This window comes from Diabrotica virgifera, chromosome 8, assembly GCF_917563875.1.
Source record: "Diabrotica virgifera virgifera chromosome 8, PGI_DIABVI_V3a".
NCBI lineage: Eukaryota > Metazoa > Arthropoda > Insecta > Coleoptera > Chrysomelidae > Diabrotica > Diabrotica virgifera.
Genome location: NC_065450.1, coordinates 41,944,059 through 41,959,898, shown reverse-complemented (window position 1 = coordinate 41,959,898; position 15,840 = coordinate 41,944,059). Strand labels below are relative to the sequence as shown.

Genomic DNA, 15,840 nt, shown 5'->3' with positions numbered 1-15,840 from the left:
GAACCTAATTCTCAGCAAAAACTGTTCTATAATTTTTTTTTTGAAAACTACGAATATTTTTTGTAGTGCTTGAAAAGACCTTTAAAATGAGCACTGTTAAATGTCGATTACATTAAAACTAAGCGAGATATGGTGCAAAAAATGGATGACCATAATACATTTTAGGGAAAAATCAGAAGTATTATTTAACCCCTTATCCACCAGAATTTTTTAAATAAAACCTTAACCCCCACCTTTAAATCAAAAATAGGTTTAACTTGAAAAAAATTTAATACACTCTTCTACCTAACAGTCGGAAATAAATTCTAAAAATTTATTGTATAAATAGTAAATAATCACAATTCATTCATACTAACACTAAATATGATGACATTTTATGTAAAACAGTGCAAATTTATAAAAAATGTCTTCAACACCTTAAGCCAGATCCAATTGCGAGGAATGTTCCAAATGAGCCACCTCCTTGAAGCATAACTTTGCCTACACTATTCACAAGTTCTCTTCCTCGAATGCCGCCCCTAAAAAAATTTAAATGAATTAAAAATTGGGTTTCGTAAGTCCTAGATTTTCAACCAAAGTGATCGAAAGTAGAACCGTAAGTGTAAGTCAATATTTAAACTCTTCGTGTAACTTTGTTGTCTGACTGATATACAATTTTACTAATTTTGAGTCATTTTACTAAACTTTCGGTCATAATTGTTTAAACAGAAACGACTTCAACACTTGAAGTAAAGATTCAAGCCCGACTTTTCAATACACTTCCATTGATAATATGTCAAATGTACTATTTTTGCGACTATAATATGGTGCTTCCGGTCAAAACTTTTTAACCGGAAATGATATAAAAACCAAAAGTAAACATTTTTGTTCTCATCTTGTTAAGGCACATAGATTAATATATCGTTTGTACTATTTTGTTGATGTTAAAACGGTACTTCCGGTTGTAACTCTAAAACCGGAAGTCCTAGGTCAAATTTCTCACCTTTAGTACAATCCTTGGGTTATAAGCTTTCATTCGACACCACATTTTTGTCATGTCAAGTAGTCCAAGATGTGGGTAAAAAACAGGCCGATTTCAGGATATAATTCAGGAATTTTTGAAACATATCAGGCGTTGTAAAGGAAGATGTCAGGAATAACTTCAATAAAAATGTAACACCTAATTTTGGGTGCCTAAGGCCATTCTGAAAAATTACTGGCTGCTGAAAGGCTAAGCGCATTTACATCATATAAATGCATATCTGATTAATTAATAATTCACAAAATGATATCCTCTGGTCAAGTTCTAAACCATCAATCCAACTTAAAGTTAAAAATTTTGTTGGTTAACCACAACCCCACTGTTGACCTTATATTGTGAAATGCACATTTTTTATTTTAGGGTAACCACTGGTTATCTCTTAACCACAATGTACCTTTACTTGGTGAAACTGAGCATTGATGTTTAGAATTGAAAGATCTTCATTTTAAAGCCTTATAGAATAAAAAAATATATTTTTACAATAAATAATGCAATCGCAAAAACAAACATTGTGGACCTTTTGCGGGCTCTTTTGCATTAACAAATTAATGAAATTAAACTTACCATTACTACAGTTGTAGGATTTTTAATATCCTACAACTTTCTATTTCAAAGTTCTAAAATAAAAATATCCTAAGCAGCAGAATTAAAAATCTATAAAAATTGCAAATTTTACAACTTATAAACGTTATAAATAAATAGGCAGTCAAAGTTAGATGTTAAGCCAGGTACACATATGGGAGACAAACTGAATGCGAACGCTATAGTCTTATCATTTGTATGGCAGGATGAAGTTGTTCATTAGTCACGAACCACAGCCTGTCAGTTTTTGGGAACCAGAGAACACAAAGGAAATTCGCAGTTCAGTTGGTCAGCAGCAATATTGTCTGTCATCTGATTGAGATTGTGTGAATGACATGTTCCTAGATATTAAGAAACGTGAGAAAAAGTAAACTGATTAGTAGTATTTTTATTTTTGATAAACAAATCAATGATGTCTTTATTTGGGGTGGCATCGGCAGGAAGAGCTTAGATTTGCAGACCCTGCTGATTCTGACATGGGAGCCTGGTGCCGCCTGGGCCTCAGAAACACTGAAGACCACGTTCTTATGGGCTTGGTCCGTAAGATAGGGGCGATACAATGGACCCACCGTAGAAGGTCCAAGTGTTCTTAAGAGCTCACATGGGCCCTGCTCCGATGTACAGCGTATTCTGTAGAAAATTGAGCAGTGTATTTTGAAGGATAAATACTTATTATTTACATGCTGTCACTGTCACTCCCAAATCTTAAAATTTGTCAGATAACTTATTCTGTTCAACCCAATGAACTTCAAGAAGTGTTGCTGGCTAAATGGGCGCAGTTCCCAAAGGCCATAAAAGAAAAAAAACCCAATGAACTGTCAACACAGGTGGAATGGGCATGAAGCGAATTGAATGCCTCCAGGATGAGAGAGCAATAGCCAGGGAAAGAGGGAAGATAATCGCCATCTTTCGTAAACAAACAAATTGATAGTGGTAGCCAGGGTTGCCAGATTGGGGTATTTTTCTACAATTTTGGAGTAATTTAAAAGCGTCTATGGGAATATTTCTAAGCAGAAATGGTTGAGGGATTTTTTTGGGGGGAGAGTTATGGAAGATTTTAAGGGGTCATGGGAACTTAAATTTGCGAATGTACATAGAACTGTATATTATACATTCATATAATCGAAGAAGATTGGACCTATGAATTATTTCCAGGGCCCTCTGTTGATAAGTAGAATAATTTTGGTTTGTTGTTCTCTACATTTGACTACTAATTTATTAAAATGCGGAAAACATTTTAATTTGGGGGCTTTCAGCTTAATTTGAGAGAATTTCAGTTCTAAGTGGGGGATTTATAAAATCACATCTGGCAACTCTGGTGGTAGTTGTAGCAAATTTTCCCTGGCATGCTCTGTCTCTCTCTCTAGGACCTCTAACTTGTATGATGTCCTAGGTCAAATTTCTCACCTTTAGTACAATCCTTGGGTTATAAGCTTTCATTCAACACCACATTTGTCATGTCAAGTAGTTCAAGATCTTGGTAAAAAACATGCCGATTTCAGGATATAATTCAGGAATTTTTGAAACATATCAGGCGTTGTAAAGGAAGATGTCAGAAATAACTTCTATAAAAATGTAACACCTAATTTTGAGTGCCTAAGGCCATTCTGAAAAATTACTGGCTGCTGAAATGCTAAGCGCATTTACATCATATAAATGCATATCTGATTAATTAATAATTTACAAAAGGATATCCTCTGGTCAAGTTCTAAACCATCAATCCAACTTAAAGTTAAAAATTTTGTTGGTTAACCACAACCCCACTGTTGACCTTATATTGTGAAATGCACATTTTTTATTTTAGGGTAACCACTGGTTATCTCTTAACCACAAGGTACCTTTACTTGGTGAAACTGAGCATTCATGTTTAGAATTGAAAGATCTTCGTTGTAAAGCCTTATAGAATAAAAAAATATATTTTTACAATAAATAATGCAATTGCAAAAACAGACATTGTGGACCTTTTGCGGGCTCTTTTGCATTAACAAATTAATGAAATTAAACTTGCCATTACTAAAGTTGTAGGATTTTTAATATCCTACAACTTTCTATTTCAAAGTTCTAAAATAAAAATATCCTAAGCAGCAGAATTAAAAATCTCTAAAAATTGCAAATTTTACAACTTATAAACGTTATAAATAAATAGGCAGTCAAAGTTAGATGTTAAGCCAGGTACACATATGGGAGACAAACTGAATGCGAACGCTATAGTCTTATCATTTGTACGGTGGGATGAAGTTGTTCATTAGTCACGAACCACAGCCTGTCAGTTTTTGGGAACCAGAGAACACAAAGGAAATTCGCAGTTCAGTTGGTCAGCAGCAATATTGTCTGTCATCTGATTGACATTGTGTGAATGGCATGTTCCTAGATATTAAGAAACGTGAGAAAAAGTAAACTGATTAGTAGTATTTTTATTTTTGATAAACAAATCAATGATGTCTTTATTTGGGGTGGCATCGGCAGGAAGAGCTTAGATTTGCAGACCCTGCTGATTCTGACATGGGAGCCTGGTGCCGCCTGGGCCTCAGAAACACTGAAGACCACGTTCTTATGGGCTTGGTCCGTAAGATAGGGGCGATACAATGGACCCACCGTAGAAGGTCCAAGTGTTCTTAAGAGCTCACATGGGCCCTGCTCCGATGTACAGCGTATTCTGTAGAAAATTGAGCAGTGTATTTTGAAGGATAAATACTTATTATTTACATGCTGTCACTGTCACTCCCAAATCTTAAAATTTGTCAGATAACTTATTCTGTTCAACCCAATGAACTTCAAGAAGTGTTGCTGGCTAAATGGGCGCAGTTCCCAAAGGCCATAAAAGAAAAAAAACCCAATGAACTGTCAACACAGGTGGAATGGGCATGAAGCGAATTGAATGCCTCCAGGATGAGAGAGCAATAGCCAGGGAAAGAGGGAAGATAATCGCCATCTTTCGTAAACAAACAAATTGATAGTGGTAGCCAGGGTTGCCAGATTGGGGTATTTTTCTACAATTTTGGAGTAATTTAAAAGCGTCTATGGGAATATTTCTAAGCAGAAATGGTTGAGGGATTTTTTTGGGGGGAGAGTTATGGAAGATTTTAAGGGGTCATGGGAAATTAAATTTGCGAATGTACATAGAACTGTATATTATACATTCATATAATCGAAGAAGATTGGACCTATGAATTATTTCCAGGGCCCTCTGTTGATAAGTAGAATAATTTTGGTTTACTGTTCTCTACATTTGACTACTAATTTATTAAAATGCGGAAAACATTTTAATTTGGGGGCTTTGAGCTTAATTTGAGAGAATTTCAGTTCTAAGTGGGGGATTTATAAAATCACATCTGGCAACTCTGGTGGTAGTTGTAGCAAATTTTCCCTGGCATGCTCTGTCTCTCTCTAGGACCTCTAACTTGTATGTTGGCTGCAATCTCGCTTCACTATTTGAATGGGACGAGGCCATTCCATCCGTGTTGACAGTTCATTAGTTCAACCTCAAAAAATGGCTGTTTGTTTGTTTATTTTATTATTTGTCTGTCATAATAAATATAATATAATGTCAGACCAATCATACACTGCTCAAAATGATCAAATCTTACTAAGAGTCATATCAGTTTTTTTAGGAACCAGCTGTACCATACCATACATTTAGAATGTTACTTTATGTGTGTATGTATCCAAAGTGCATACGCATTTGACATGTTCCCTGTTTGAATTTCGTTTATATATTTATACAGGGTGATTGATTAGTGGGATAAAGCTCAATAGATCCGCTATAGTAATAGATAGCAATAAAAGTTAATAACAAAAATTTTAGCCACCTTTGCGCTTCACATTACAAAATTAGTTAGAATGTGACAGGGTGTTCGATATCATAGTGGCAGACCAAACTTATGTTTTTTTAAATGGAACACCCCATATTTTATTTTATATTCGAAATCCTGTTAACTCCCCCATCACAAAAATATGAATGTTTGTTATGTTATACAGGGTATTTACAAAGTTATAACCAATGTTCTACGAAAATCGTAATAAGTTCAGCTCCCTGTATAAATAAAAATAAGCAAAACAGCAATGGTTTATTAATGCCACATTTTTTTGCATAGGTATTGTCAAAATTTTCAAGAATGATTTTCAAGAAACGCAAGTACATTATTTTCTCAGTAATTTTAAATGGAACACCCTATATTTTATATCACTATTGAAAAGTACCATTACTGTACTTAACTTTTAGATAACATTCCCCATGTCTAAATTTATTAGTTTTTGAGATATTTTCAATGGACCAGTAGCATGGCCACCCAAATCACCAGAATTTAATAAACTGGACTGATTTTTTTGGGGTTAAGTTAATAATGAAGTTTATAAAATACTTCCAACAACAAGGTATGAGGTGAAAAATAGAATACAAAGTGTATTTCGATGTATTAATTTACAAATGCTTCGTAGAGTAAGCTGATTCAATGATCGTTTTTAGGCGTGCATAAATGTGTTAGGAGGTAATTTTGAACACCTTATGTAATTAAATATTAAAAATATTTTAAAAAGTAGCTTCTAATTTTTTCAAACATGTTTTTTTTGCCAAATTTGTTACTGATAAATTATTTTTCGTTCTTTATTTGTTACAATGTTATATTTACATACAAAAGTAGTGTTTAATTGTCTTCACAAAATGTTGTATTTTGTGTTTTGTTTTTTTGTAAAATTTATTACTAATTTTCTTTCTTTATTTGTTACATTTACATTAAAAAGTAAGTTTTAATTGTTTCAAAAATGTTGCATGTTTTGGTTGTTTTTTTTTTGTAAAATGTATTGCTAATAAATTATTTTTATTTCTTTACTTGCTACATTTGTTACATTGATTACTGGATTGATAATCAGTAATCGCCAATTGTCAATTCAGTCATGGCTTACTTAACATTTATATAAATTTAGACACCTAAAATAATTTGTTCTGAAAAATGAAAATATCTTGAAAACTAATAAATTTGGACATAGGGAATGTTATATAAAAATTAAGGTACAGTAATATTACTTTTCAATAATGATATAAAATACAGCTTGTTCCATTTAACATTACTGAGAAAATAATGTACTTGCGTTTTCACTTACCCTGTTTTTGATATAAAGAAAATTAGCAATGTCAGTAATTCTTGAAAATTTTGACAATAAATTAAAAAGTATGGCAATAATAAACCATTGCTATTGTGCTTATTTTTATTTATACAGGGAGTTGAACTTGTTATGATTTTCATACAAAATTGGTTATAACTTTGTAAATACCCTGTATAACATAACACACCATATTTTTGTGATGGAGAAGTTAACAGGGTTTCGAATATAAAATAAAATATAGGGTGTTCCCTTTTAAAAAAACATAAGTTTGGTCTGCCACTGTGTTATCGAACACCCTGTAACATTCTAACTAATTTTGTAATGTGAAGCTCAAAGGTGGCTAAAATTTTTGTTATAACTTTTATTGCTCTCTATTACTAGAGCGGATCTATTGAGCTTTACCCCACTAATCAATCACCCTGTATGTATATTTACACTTGCACAGATGGTAACGAAATATTTTGCAAATTACAAATTAAATGAAATGAATCATTCACATGAACTTCACACAAGTGTTGGTTCGTCGCTTTCCATGGATTGTGATGAGTTCGTTGTAAATATATTTTCAACGAACTGTACGTGAGCAGTTCGCAAACAGTTCGGATCGCATATATGTGCACCCAGCTTTTCATTTGAATATAAGTTATTCCTGACATTGTCCCTTACAATGCCAGATAGGTTTCAAAATTCCTGAATATTATAACAGGTTTTTATACTCACAGGCTGCACTAAATACACTATTTACTCACCTGAGAGCCGAGAATCCACCAAACAATGCTCCACTAGCCATTCCAACACAAAATCCTAGAAAGAATCCCATTTTCATTCTATCCATGCAAGATGGTCCTTGTCCTTGTTGTTGATAAACACCACCCGGTACTGGCATTTTTTACAAATAAATTGAAGGGGAATCTAAAGAAATTTAAAAATGATTATTTTTTATATTCGAAAGTGTTTTATTTGTACATGTGATTATTAAAGAAATTAAAGTCCTACTCTAACTTCATAACTATTACAAGATGTCTTCTGTCACTGTCACTGTCAATGCGTCAAAGTCAAATTTTTTATGTTTTATCATGGTATCACAGAACAGATACCGTCTGTACGGTCTGTACAACATAGATATCGTTGTACGTCATTATGTACGTAATCGTAGGAGATCTAAGATGTAAGTTAACATTATTGCCAAATTACAAAAAAATCCTGAATTCATATCAAATATATCACAACATTATTGCAAAAGTGGATTATATGTACAATAAAACACAAATTAATATTCAATGTAAATTTTTTTTTGATATACTGCATTTTTACAATCTACTCTAAACACAAAGTAATAAGTAAATAGTCTGAAAGTAAATTAACGTGAATTAGGTACCATCCAGTGACGGTTCTCTAAGTATTATTCTTTATTGTGGTAGGTCGTCTGGCCATATTCTCTTTAGTCTTCTTTCAGCAAGTGGTTGGGTGAATAAATTATTTATCAAGTCGTTGGTGTGGTCAGTGGTGCGATTTTGATATTTTATTGAACGATTTTTTATTAAGTCCTTGATTAGTGGGATGTCCAGATCATTGTGGAGTGTCTGGTTGGATACATACCATGGAGCTTTACTTATCATACGGAGAATTTTGGATTGGAATGTTTGGAGTATCTTCGTATTTGAAGGTTTACTGCATCCCCATAGTTCTATTCCGTAAGACCAAACTGGTATAAGTATAGCTTTGTACAGAAGCAGTTTATTTTCAAGAGATAACTGAGACTTCTTGTTAAATAGCCAGTTCATATTTTTTAGTTTAAGATTTAATTGTTTACGTTTAATTTTAATGTGCATATGAGTTTTTCATCCAGATGCAATCCCAAGTATTTGACAACTGGCTTGATGGGAATCGGAGTATTATTTATAGAAACTTGAGGACATGTAGATTTTCTGGTTGTAAAAGTAATTTGTACTGATTTGCTGGCATTAACATTTATTTTCCATCGCTTGAGCCAGTTTTGTAATTGATCTAAATGATTTTGAACTTTTTGTGATGTTACATTAGGGTCGACATCCACTGCTAAGATTCCCGTATCATCGGCAAAAGTAGCTAATAAGGTATCATTTCTGGTTGGAACGTCGGCTGTAAATATCAGATAGAGAAATGGGCCGAGAACGCTACCCTGTGGTACGCCAGATTGGATGATGTGGTAATTTGAGAAGTTGTCTTCAATTTTGACTTGGAAATATCGGTCAGTCAGATACGATTTTAGAATAAAGTATAGTTGGTCTGTCATGTGTAATTTTAGTTTATAGAGGAGACCTTGATGCCATACCCTATCAAATGCCTGTTGTATATCGAGAAACACTCCATCGCAAAACTTTTTTTCTTCAAGAGTTGTTTTAATTATATTTACTATTCTGTGGCATTGTTGTATGGTTGAGTGTTCACGTCTAAATCCGAATTGGTGTTGTGGTATAATTTCGTTTATGGGGACAACTTGCTCGATTTTATGTAATAGTAGCCGTTCTAATACTTTCGACATTATTGGGAGTAGGCTTATCGGGCGATATGAATTTGCTTGTATTACGGGTTTACCAGGTTTCGAAATCATAGTAACTTGAGCTAATTTCCATTGTATTGGAAAATAGCGAAGACGTAATATGCTGTTGTATATTACTGTTAATAACACCACTGCTTTTCTCGGTAGCTTCTGAAGTAATTCTCCTGTTATCAAATCATAGCCAGGAGCTTTCTGAGGATTTAGCATTTTTATTTGTTGTCGAACCTCTGTCGGAGTAAATGTTGTCAGAGGAAGAGATAGTTGACATGGAGTTTCGAGGTACTTTTTTATATCGTCATCTTCATCGTCATTGTTTTCTGGTGTTGAGAATACAGTTGCAAGATGCTCTGCGAATACGGTGGTTTTTTTCTTCAGTTGTGCGGGCCCAGGTCATATCTGTTTTTCTTAAAGGTGAATTTGTTATTGTCGGCCGTTTAAATTTTTTTGTAGCTTTCCATATAGAGTGGTCTTCACGTGAGAGGTTCGAAACATAAAACTGGAAGGAGTCGTTTTTTTCCTCATGTAGTGCTCTATTTAGTCTATGACTTATCCTATTAAGGTACGTTTTATTTAATGGATTTCTCGTTTGTTGCCATATGCGTCGAGCTCTTCTCTTTTCTGCTACAAGTTCTCTTATATGGAGGGGAATATTATGGTTTTCTTGCACACTTCTTTGACGCTGCTGTGTTGCTTCCCACCCTGCTGTTTGTAAAGCTGTTGTTAAATAGTCTACTGCTTCCTCTACCTCTTGGTTTTCTTTTATCCTAAAATCTAGTCTAATATTTGTATTTACAGAATTTTGGAAAATATCCCAGTTTGTTTCTTTAGTTGTCAGTTTGGGTGGTATTCTTCTCCATATTATGTGTGTGCTTAAAGTTATTATTATTGTGCTGTGGTCTGATGTTAAATCGAAGTTTGACTCTATTGCACTATGGATGTCAGATATCCCTTTTGTTACAGCAAAATCTACCAAATCTGGGATTTTGTTGGCGTCCGTAGGCCAGTATGTGGGTTCTCCTGTTGATAAATATCTTAAGTTATTTTGTTGAATAGTATTCATTAATGCTCGACCTTTAGGTGCGATTAATCTGGAACCCCATGTGGTGTGTTTGGCGTTTCAGTCTCCTGCTACTATGAATTCAATGTAAATAAATAAAAATAAAATAGAATTAGAAAACAAAAATTAAATAATCTTAGGTTAAAAACAATTGGAGCCGCTTGTGTGTGCAGTATAAAGAGGTAAAATAGAATAAACAAAAACAACACTTTTTCCATTACTTATTTACGTTGATATGTTTTGTTACAACTAAATTTTCAAATGTTAGTCAATCATATTTCTTCAGCGTTATTTATCTTTCAGTTTTCTGATCGATAGCGATCAGATAGAGATCAATTTCCTTTCCAAACATTTCTAATTTAGTAATTCCTGCGTGTTTATCGCATAAGCAATTGGAAATATTGTGTATTTTTTTAATTGTTTAAGAGTAAATAAGGACTTTTGGTTATGAACATTCATTTTGTGCGATTGTATTATTATTTTCGTGAATTTGTGAGGTAAGAATGTCAAAATATTTTATTTACTCTCAATGTTCATGTTTTAAGGTTGGGTTAAGTATTGCTTGTTTAAAACTTCATTTTTTACTGTATTTCGTTGTATTTTGCTGTTGTTTTTATCAGAGTTATTTTAAAATAAATCATTCCATTTATTTAAGTGTTGTAAGTTGAAAAATATTGAAATTACTACATCCATCTATTTAATAAAATAGTTATGTTCTTTGCTCCAAGCACATTACACTGAACAAAAACTATGTTTTTGTATTATTCCCTGCTAAACTTTCAGAGAGACAGTGGATAACACAAGTAGCACAGAACGGGTTTATTAAGTATTTTAAGGATGCTTTAAAACTGTAGAATAAAACTAAAATTAAAGCCATTTAGTTTTTAAGTAAACCGTAAGGTTGCAATAAACCCGCTTTCAGCATAAAAGAGCCCACACTGAAGGAGGTCAATAAAACCAAAATTAAAAACCTTCTTAAAACTTTGTTGCAACAGGTTTTAAAGCTGCCGTAGGGTACTTTTAAAACCATGTAAAAAGAACTTGTAAGTGCACCCAGTTTTATAGCAAACTTAAAAAGGTTTCTTAATTGAGACTTTTAAAGACAGTTCACCTTATTATAAACATAAACTCTAAATTAAAATTATTCTTTAAAACCATATACATAGGCCAAAAATTTTTATATGTGTTATGGTAGGTACGTACGTATTTGTAACCATAAAATAATAAAAAGTACTTAGGTAATTCGGACTGTCAAGATAGAAAAATACTTGTGCACCCAACTTTATTGATAATGTTAACAAAAATAGGTCTAAAAAACTTCGGCGCACAAAAAATTTTTGACTTTTGGCGGTTAAAAAATAATAATAAAAAAAGAATGTGTGTGTACTCTGTACGCACGTAAGAAGTTATACTCTATGATTTCAACGAAATTAATATACTTTAAACAGTTTATTTATATTTTTACTTAGGAACAACATTTTTGTTTAATTTAGTAGTATTTTGTATTTTGACAACGAAACCCGATTTGGGCTTCGAAACGTTAATAAAATTATTTTTTCAATTTAATTGTGGCTTATTTCCCATCTAAATAGTTAATCATTTATATTTTATTTAAATATTAAACTCATTTTAATATGTACTTACTACTTTTCAAAAATTTTTATTAAAACAGTACCAAAAATTAAAAAAATAAAAGAATAAAACACACACAAACACATTGAAAAATGCCACAAATGATTTCTGAACAATAATTGTCGGAAAAAAATTGAACTAAATACCTATTTTCTGAAAAAAAAATTATATAATAAATATACTACAATCATAAAATGTATAAAAAAAAACAGAAAAGTAAAAGTTTCTAGTGGGGTTCGAACCCGCTTAATTTTAATGCTTTTGCATAATTATTTATTACTAATAAATGCATTTTTTATTTGCTTTTTTTAAACCATGTTGAAAATATAGCTCATGCTCTTCCATTTGACATTTGTGGAATGGTTCTAACGTCATTTTTTTCTGACTTATTTTATTGCAAAAAAAAATGCTCTCTGAGATAAACAATTCGAATAAAAGTTAAACAACTAAATGAATCGCTTTGAAATTTTTATCACATATTAAGCACAAAAGAACCCTCATTTGACAAACATTTTAAACCTGTACACTAATTTTTACAACAGTTATTGCGAAAATATTTTTTTTCAATTCCGACCTTTTTTCGCAATTATATTAACAATAAATGAGTATCAAACTTTGTAGTATGTCATTTTAAAGCTTTTTGCGCAATCTCAAAGATATTTGTACTAAAAAAATCATAAGTTTCACTGTTTTCCGCAGTTAGTATTGGAACTCATTCATCTTACACTTCTACCCACGGAGACACCTGCATCTTGTGGGAAGATCGACGAACTATACGGTTTAAACTTTTGACAGTTCTGAATTTAACCAAATTATTTTGATTTTTGTAGAATATTGAAATATTGAAATATTAAAATACAACAAAACATAGAGTAAGAGAACAATATATTAGGTGAATATTGAGAGAAATTTTGATGATAATCAAATTATGTAAATCAAAGCATTACATGCTATTTTGATAGGTTCATTTTAAATTTTCCAAAAAGGTAGGTACCTATGTAATTTTTATTAGGATACTGAAACATTTACAATTATTACGTATCTGTCGCTTTTAAAAACTATTTAAAAAGTCACTACAATTATAAACTTGCTTTTTTCTCTGCCATCACAACAATAAAAACTAATATATTGTCCTTTTCATGATCATTTTTCAGTGCGTAACAAATGATAGGAAAAAGGGTAAGTCCGTGATAATACACATTTATGACATTTATTCTAACATGACATTTTAGTTAAATCTGACAGTTGTCACATTTTATTTTCAATTTGGAATAAAAACAAATCAAATGTGTTTCTTGCATTTATAAAATGGTATTTTCTTTGATTTGTATAGTCTTATAAATTATACAGATTATATTTGTAATATTATAATCTAATTAAAAAAAAATTATTTTTTATTATGGCGCCATCTATCGACAACTAGAATAACTAGAATAAATGTTATAAAAATGTCACCGACGAAATGTAATCACCGACGTGCCTTTTTTTCTGTCACATACAATTTAATGCGTTAAAAAGAAATCGAAAAACTGTGACGCACTGAAAGATGATCATGAGAAATACTGTACACAATATTTGTTGATCCATAATCTCCAACAATTATTGACAGATGATTTTAACACCCAATACGATCCCTTGTAACGTTTGAGCGACTAAATATACTGTCATATATAATGATAATTGACTAATATACTGTGGGTGTGCGCATGCGCCAGAGAATGTAAAAATTCACCCTCGTGCCTAAAGAAGTATAACTTCAAAAAAAAATTAAATCCGAAAAATATGAATTTGAAAGAAAAATACTTTTATCTACAATTTTAATGTTAAAATAAATCGAATTTATGTCTTTAAGTCATCTATTTATAATTTTTATGTAAGCCTTATATTGTAATCTATCATGGCTTTCAGCATCTCGAGAAAGCAATATGGCCGAAAACAAAATAAAACTAGGAAACTTCAGATGACGTCGTAAGACAGAAGCAGCTGTCTTATACCCGCTTTACACCAACATTAAATTGAACAAGAAATTGACCAATTTATTCAAGGCCAAATTTGACGTGTTCAAAAAACAACAATTTGACATCCAATTTTGTTCGTTATTATTATTCGTTATTCACGTCAATAAATTCGTGAATTTCTTTGAAGTCAAAGTTTCTTTGACTTCAATAAATTGAAGGAACTTTGAATAAATGTTGTAAACGTGTCAATATTTTCAGTAGTACCAATGCAATGACACAGCATAATAAATCTAGTTAAATCTAATTAGAATTATTATGCTGTCACAGTGTTCTATTTCGTCAATTTCTTCACGTGAAATTGATAACGAACAAACTTAGATGTCAAAGTGTGCTTTAACACGTCAAATTTGGCCTTGAATAAATTGGTCAATTTCTTGTTCAATTTATTGTTGGTGTAAAGCGGGTATTCGCTCTGAGCGTTAACAAAGTGTCAAAGCAAAATCGACCGACCTGCTCATGGTGGCGGTTTTTTGAAATTTTATCAGGACGCTTTGTGTATGTTTAAATGAGACATTTAAAAAAAAATGCCGTGTCACGCTAGTGATATTATGTATTAATATAAACAGAAAATAAAAACGCACTTCTGATATAAATTCTTCTATTTCAAATATTGATTATCAGTTTGATTTTGTATTGGCTCCCCTCTACTTACAGTCACGTGACACGCTGTCAGATTTGGTCAGGACGTTTTAACATTGAGTCTTATAGGATTATTTTGTTAAACTTGACTATTTTATTTTGTAGTGATAATAACCGAATACAATTGTTAGAATTCATTAGTTATTAATTTATACTGTAATTTATAGTGCAACAAAAATATTTTCTTTTTCGTTAATAAAGATTTATTGACATAAACTGCGATAGTGAGGTTATGTATACAAAATCAAACTGATAATCAATATTGGAAATAGAAGAATTTATATCAGATTAAGTGCGTTTTTATTTTCTGTTTATATTAATACATAATATCACTAGCGGGACACGGCATTTTTTTTAAATGTCTCATTTAAACATACACAAGGCGTCCTGATAAAATTTCAAAAAACCGCAACCATGAGCAGGTCGGTCGATTTTGCTTTGACACTTTGTTAACGCTCAGCGCGAATACATAACCTCACTATCGCAGTTTATGTCAATAAATCTTTATTAACGAAGAAGAAAATATTTTTGTTGCACTATAAATTACAGTATAAATTAATAACTAATGAATTCTAACAATTGTATTCGGTTATTATCACTACAAAATAAAATATTCAAGTTTAACAAAATAATCCCATAAGCAGTGGTGTCATGGTGTGGGAACGCGTGGGAACGCCGTTCCCGCACTGGTTAAGAAAAGAAAAAAATAATAGAGAATTTAGGTTTTGTAAACAAAAATTAGCAGTGCGTTCCGGCACTGCGTTCCCGCACTGCTAATTTTGCCATGACACCACTGCCCATAAGACTCAATGTTAAAACGTCCTGACAAAATCTGACAGCGTGTCACGTGACTGTAAGTAGAGGGGAGACGCACGGAGCCAATAATGGTAGTGCATTGCCTCTGAGTTGTAAAGAAACATAAACTGTCTTTTTCACTTCTATCTTTACTCAGATTTGAGTATTAGTAACTTTCGTTCGAACCCTTTTTTCCTAGACGAATGAAAGCGGAATGTGACTGCGTATTGTAGAGTCCTTTTCGCTTTCTGTATTCGTCGTCTGTTGTCTTATAAATTGTAAGTCACAGATTGAGGATGTACCAGAAAGATGTTCCAACAAGAAAAGTTTTCAGATTTAAATAATTATTTACCATTTTAATTTTTATTATAATGTTGAATTCTGTATCTGAGACTTTTCGCTTTTATTTAAGAGATGTCACTGACGCATCCCAAAAGTGGATCTTTAAAAT

At 32.1% G+C, this 15,840-nt stretch overlaps 2 protein-coding genes across 3 annotated transcripts in view; one reads left to right on the top strand and one right to left on the bottom strand.

Moving 5' to 3' along the window:
- Positions 1 to 15,840, top strand: part of LOC114336400 (endoplasmic reticulum-Golgi intermediate compartment protein 3) — a 43,423-nt gene that overhangs the window by 26,463 nt on the left and 1,120 nt on the right. The gene's annotated exons all lie outside the window — the stretch shown is intronic.
- Positions 252 to 7,752, bottom strand: LOC114336403 (reactive oxygen species modulator 1). The gene is made up of 2 exons (XM_028286761.1): positions 7,456 to 7,752; positions 252 to 518 (listed from the first exon to the last, which is right to left on the bottom strand). The coding sequence occupies exons 1-2, from the start codon at positions 7,590 to 7,592 to the stop codon at positions 410 to 412; spliced, it is 246 nt and encodes an 81-aa protein (XP_028142562.1). The 5' UTR covers positions 7,593 to 7,752; the 3' UTR covers positions 252 to 409.

What these genes read in the sequence shown, in the direction of transcription:
- LOC114336403 (XM_028286761.1), bottom strand. Translation starts at nt 7,592, where the DNA reads ATGCCAGTACCGGGTGGTGTTTATCAACAACAAGGACAAGGACCATCT. An exon ending in GGTGGATTCTCGGCTCTCAG is followed by an intron (nt 519 to 7,455) that starts GTGAGTAAATAG and finishes AAATTTTTTTAG; the next exon opens with GGGCGGCATTCGAGGAAGAG.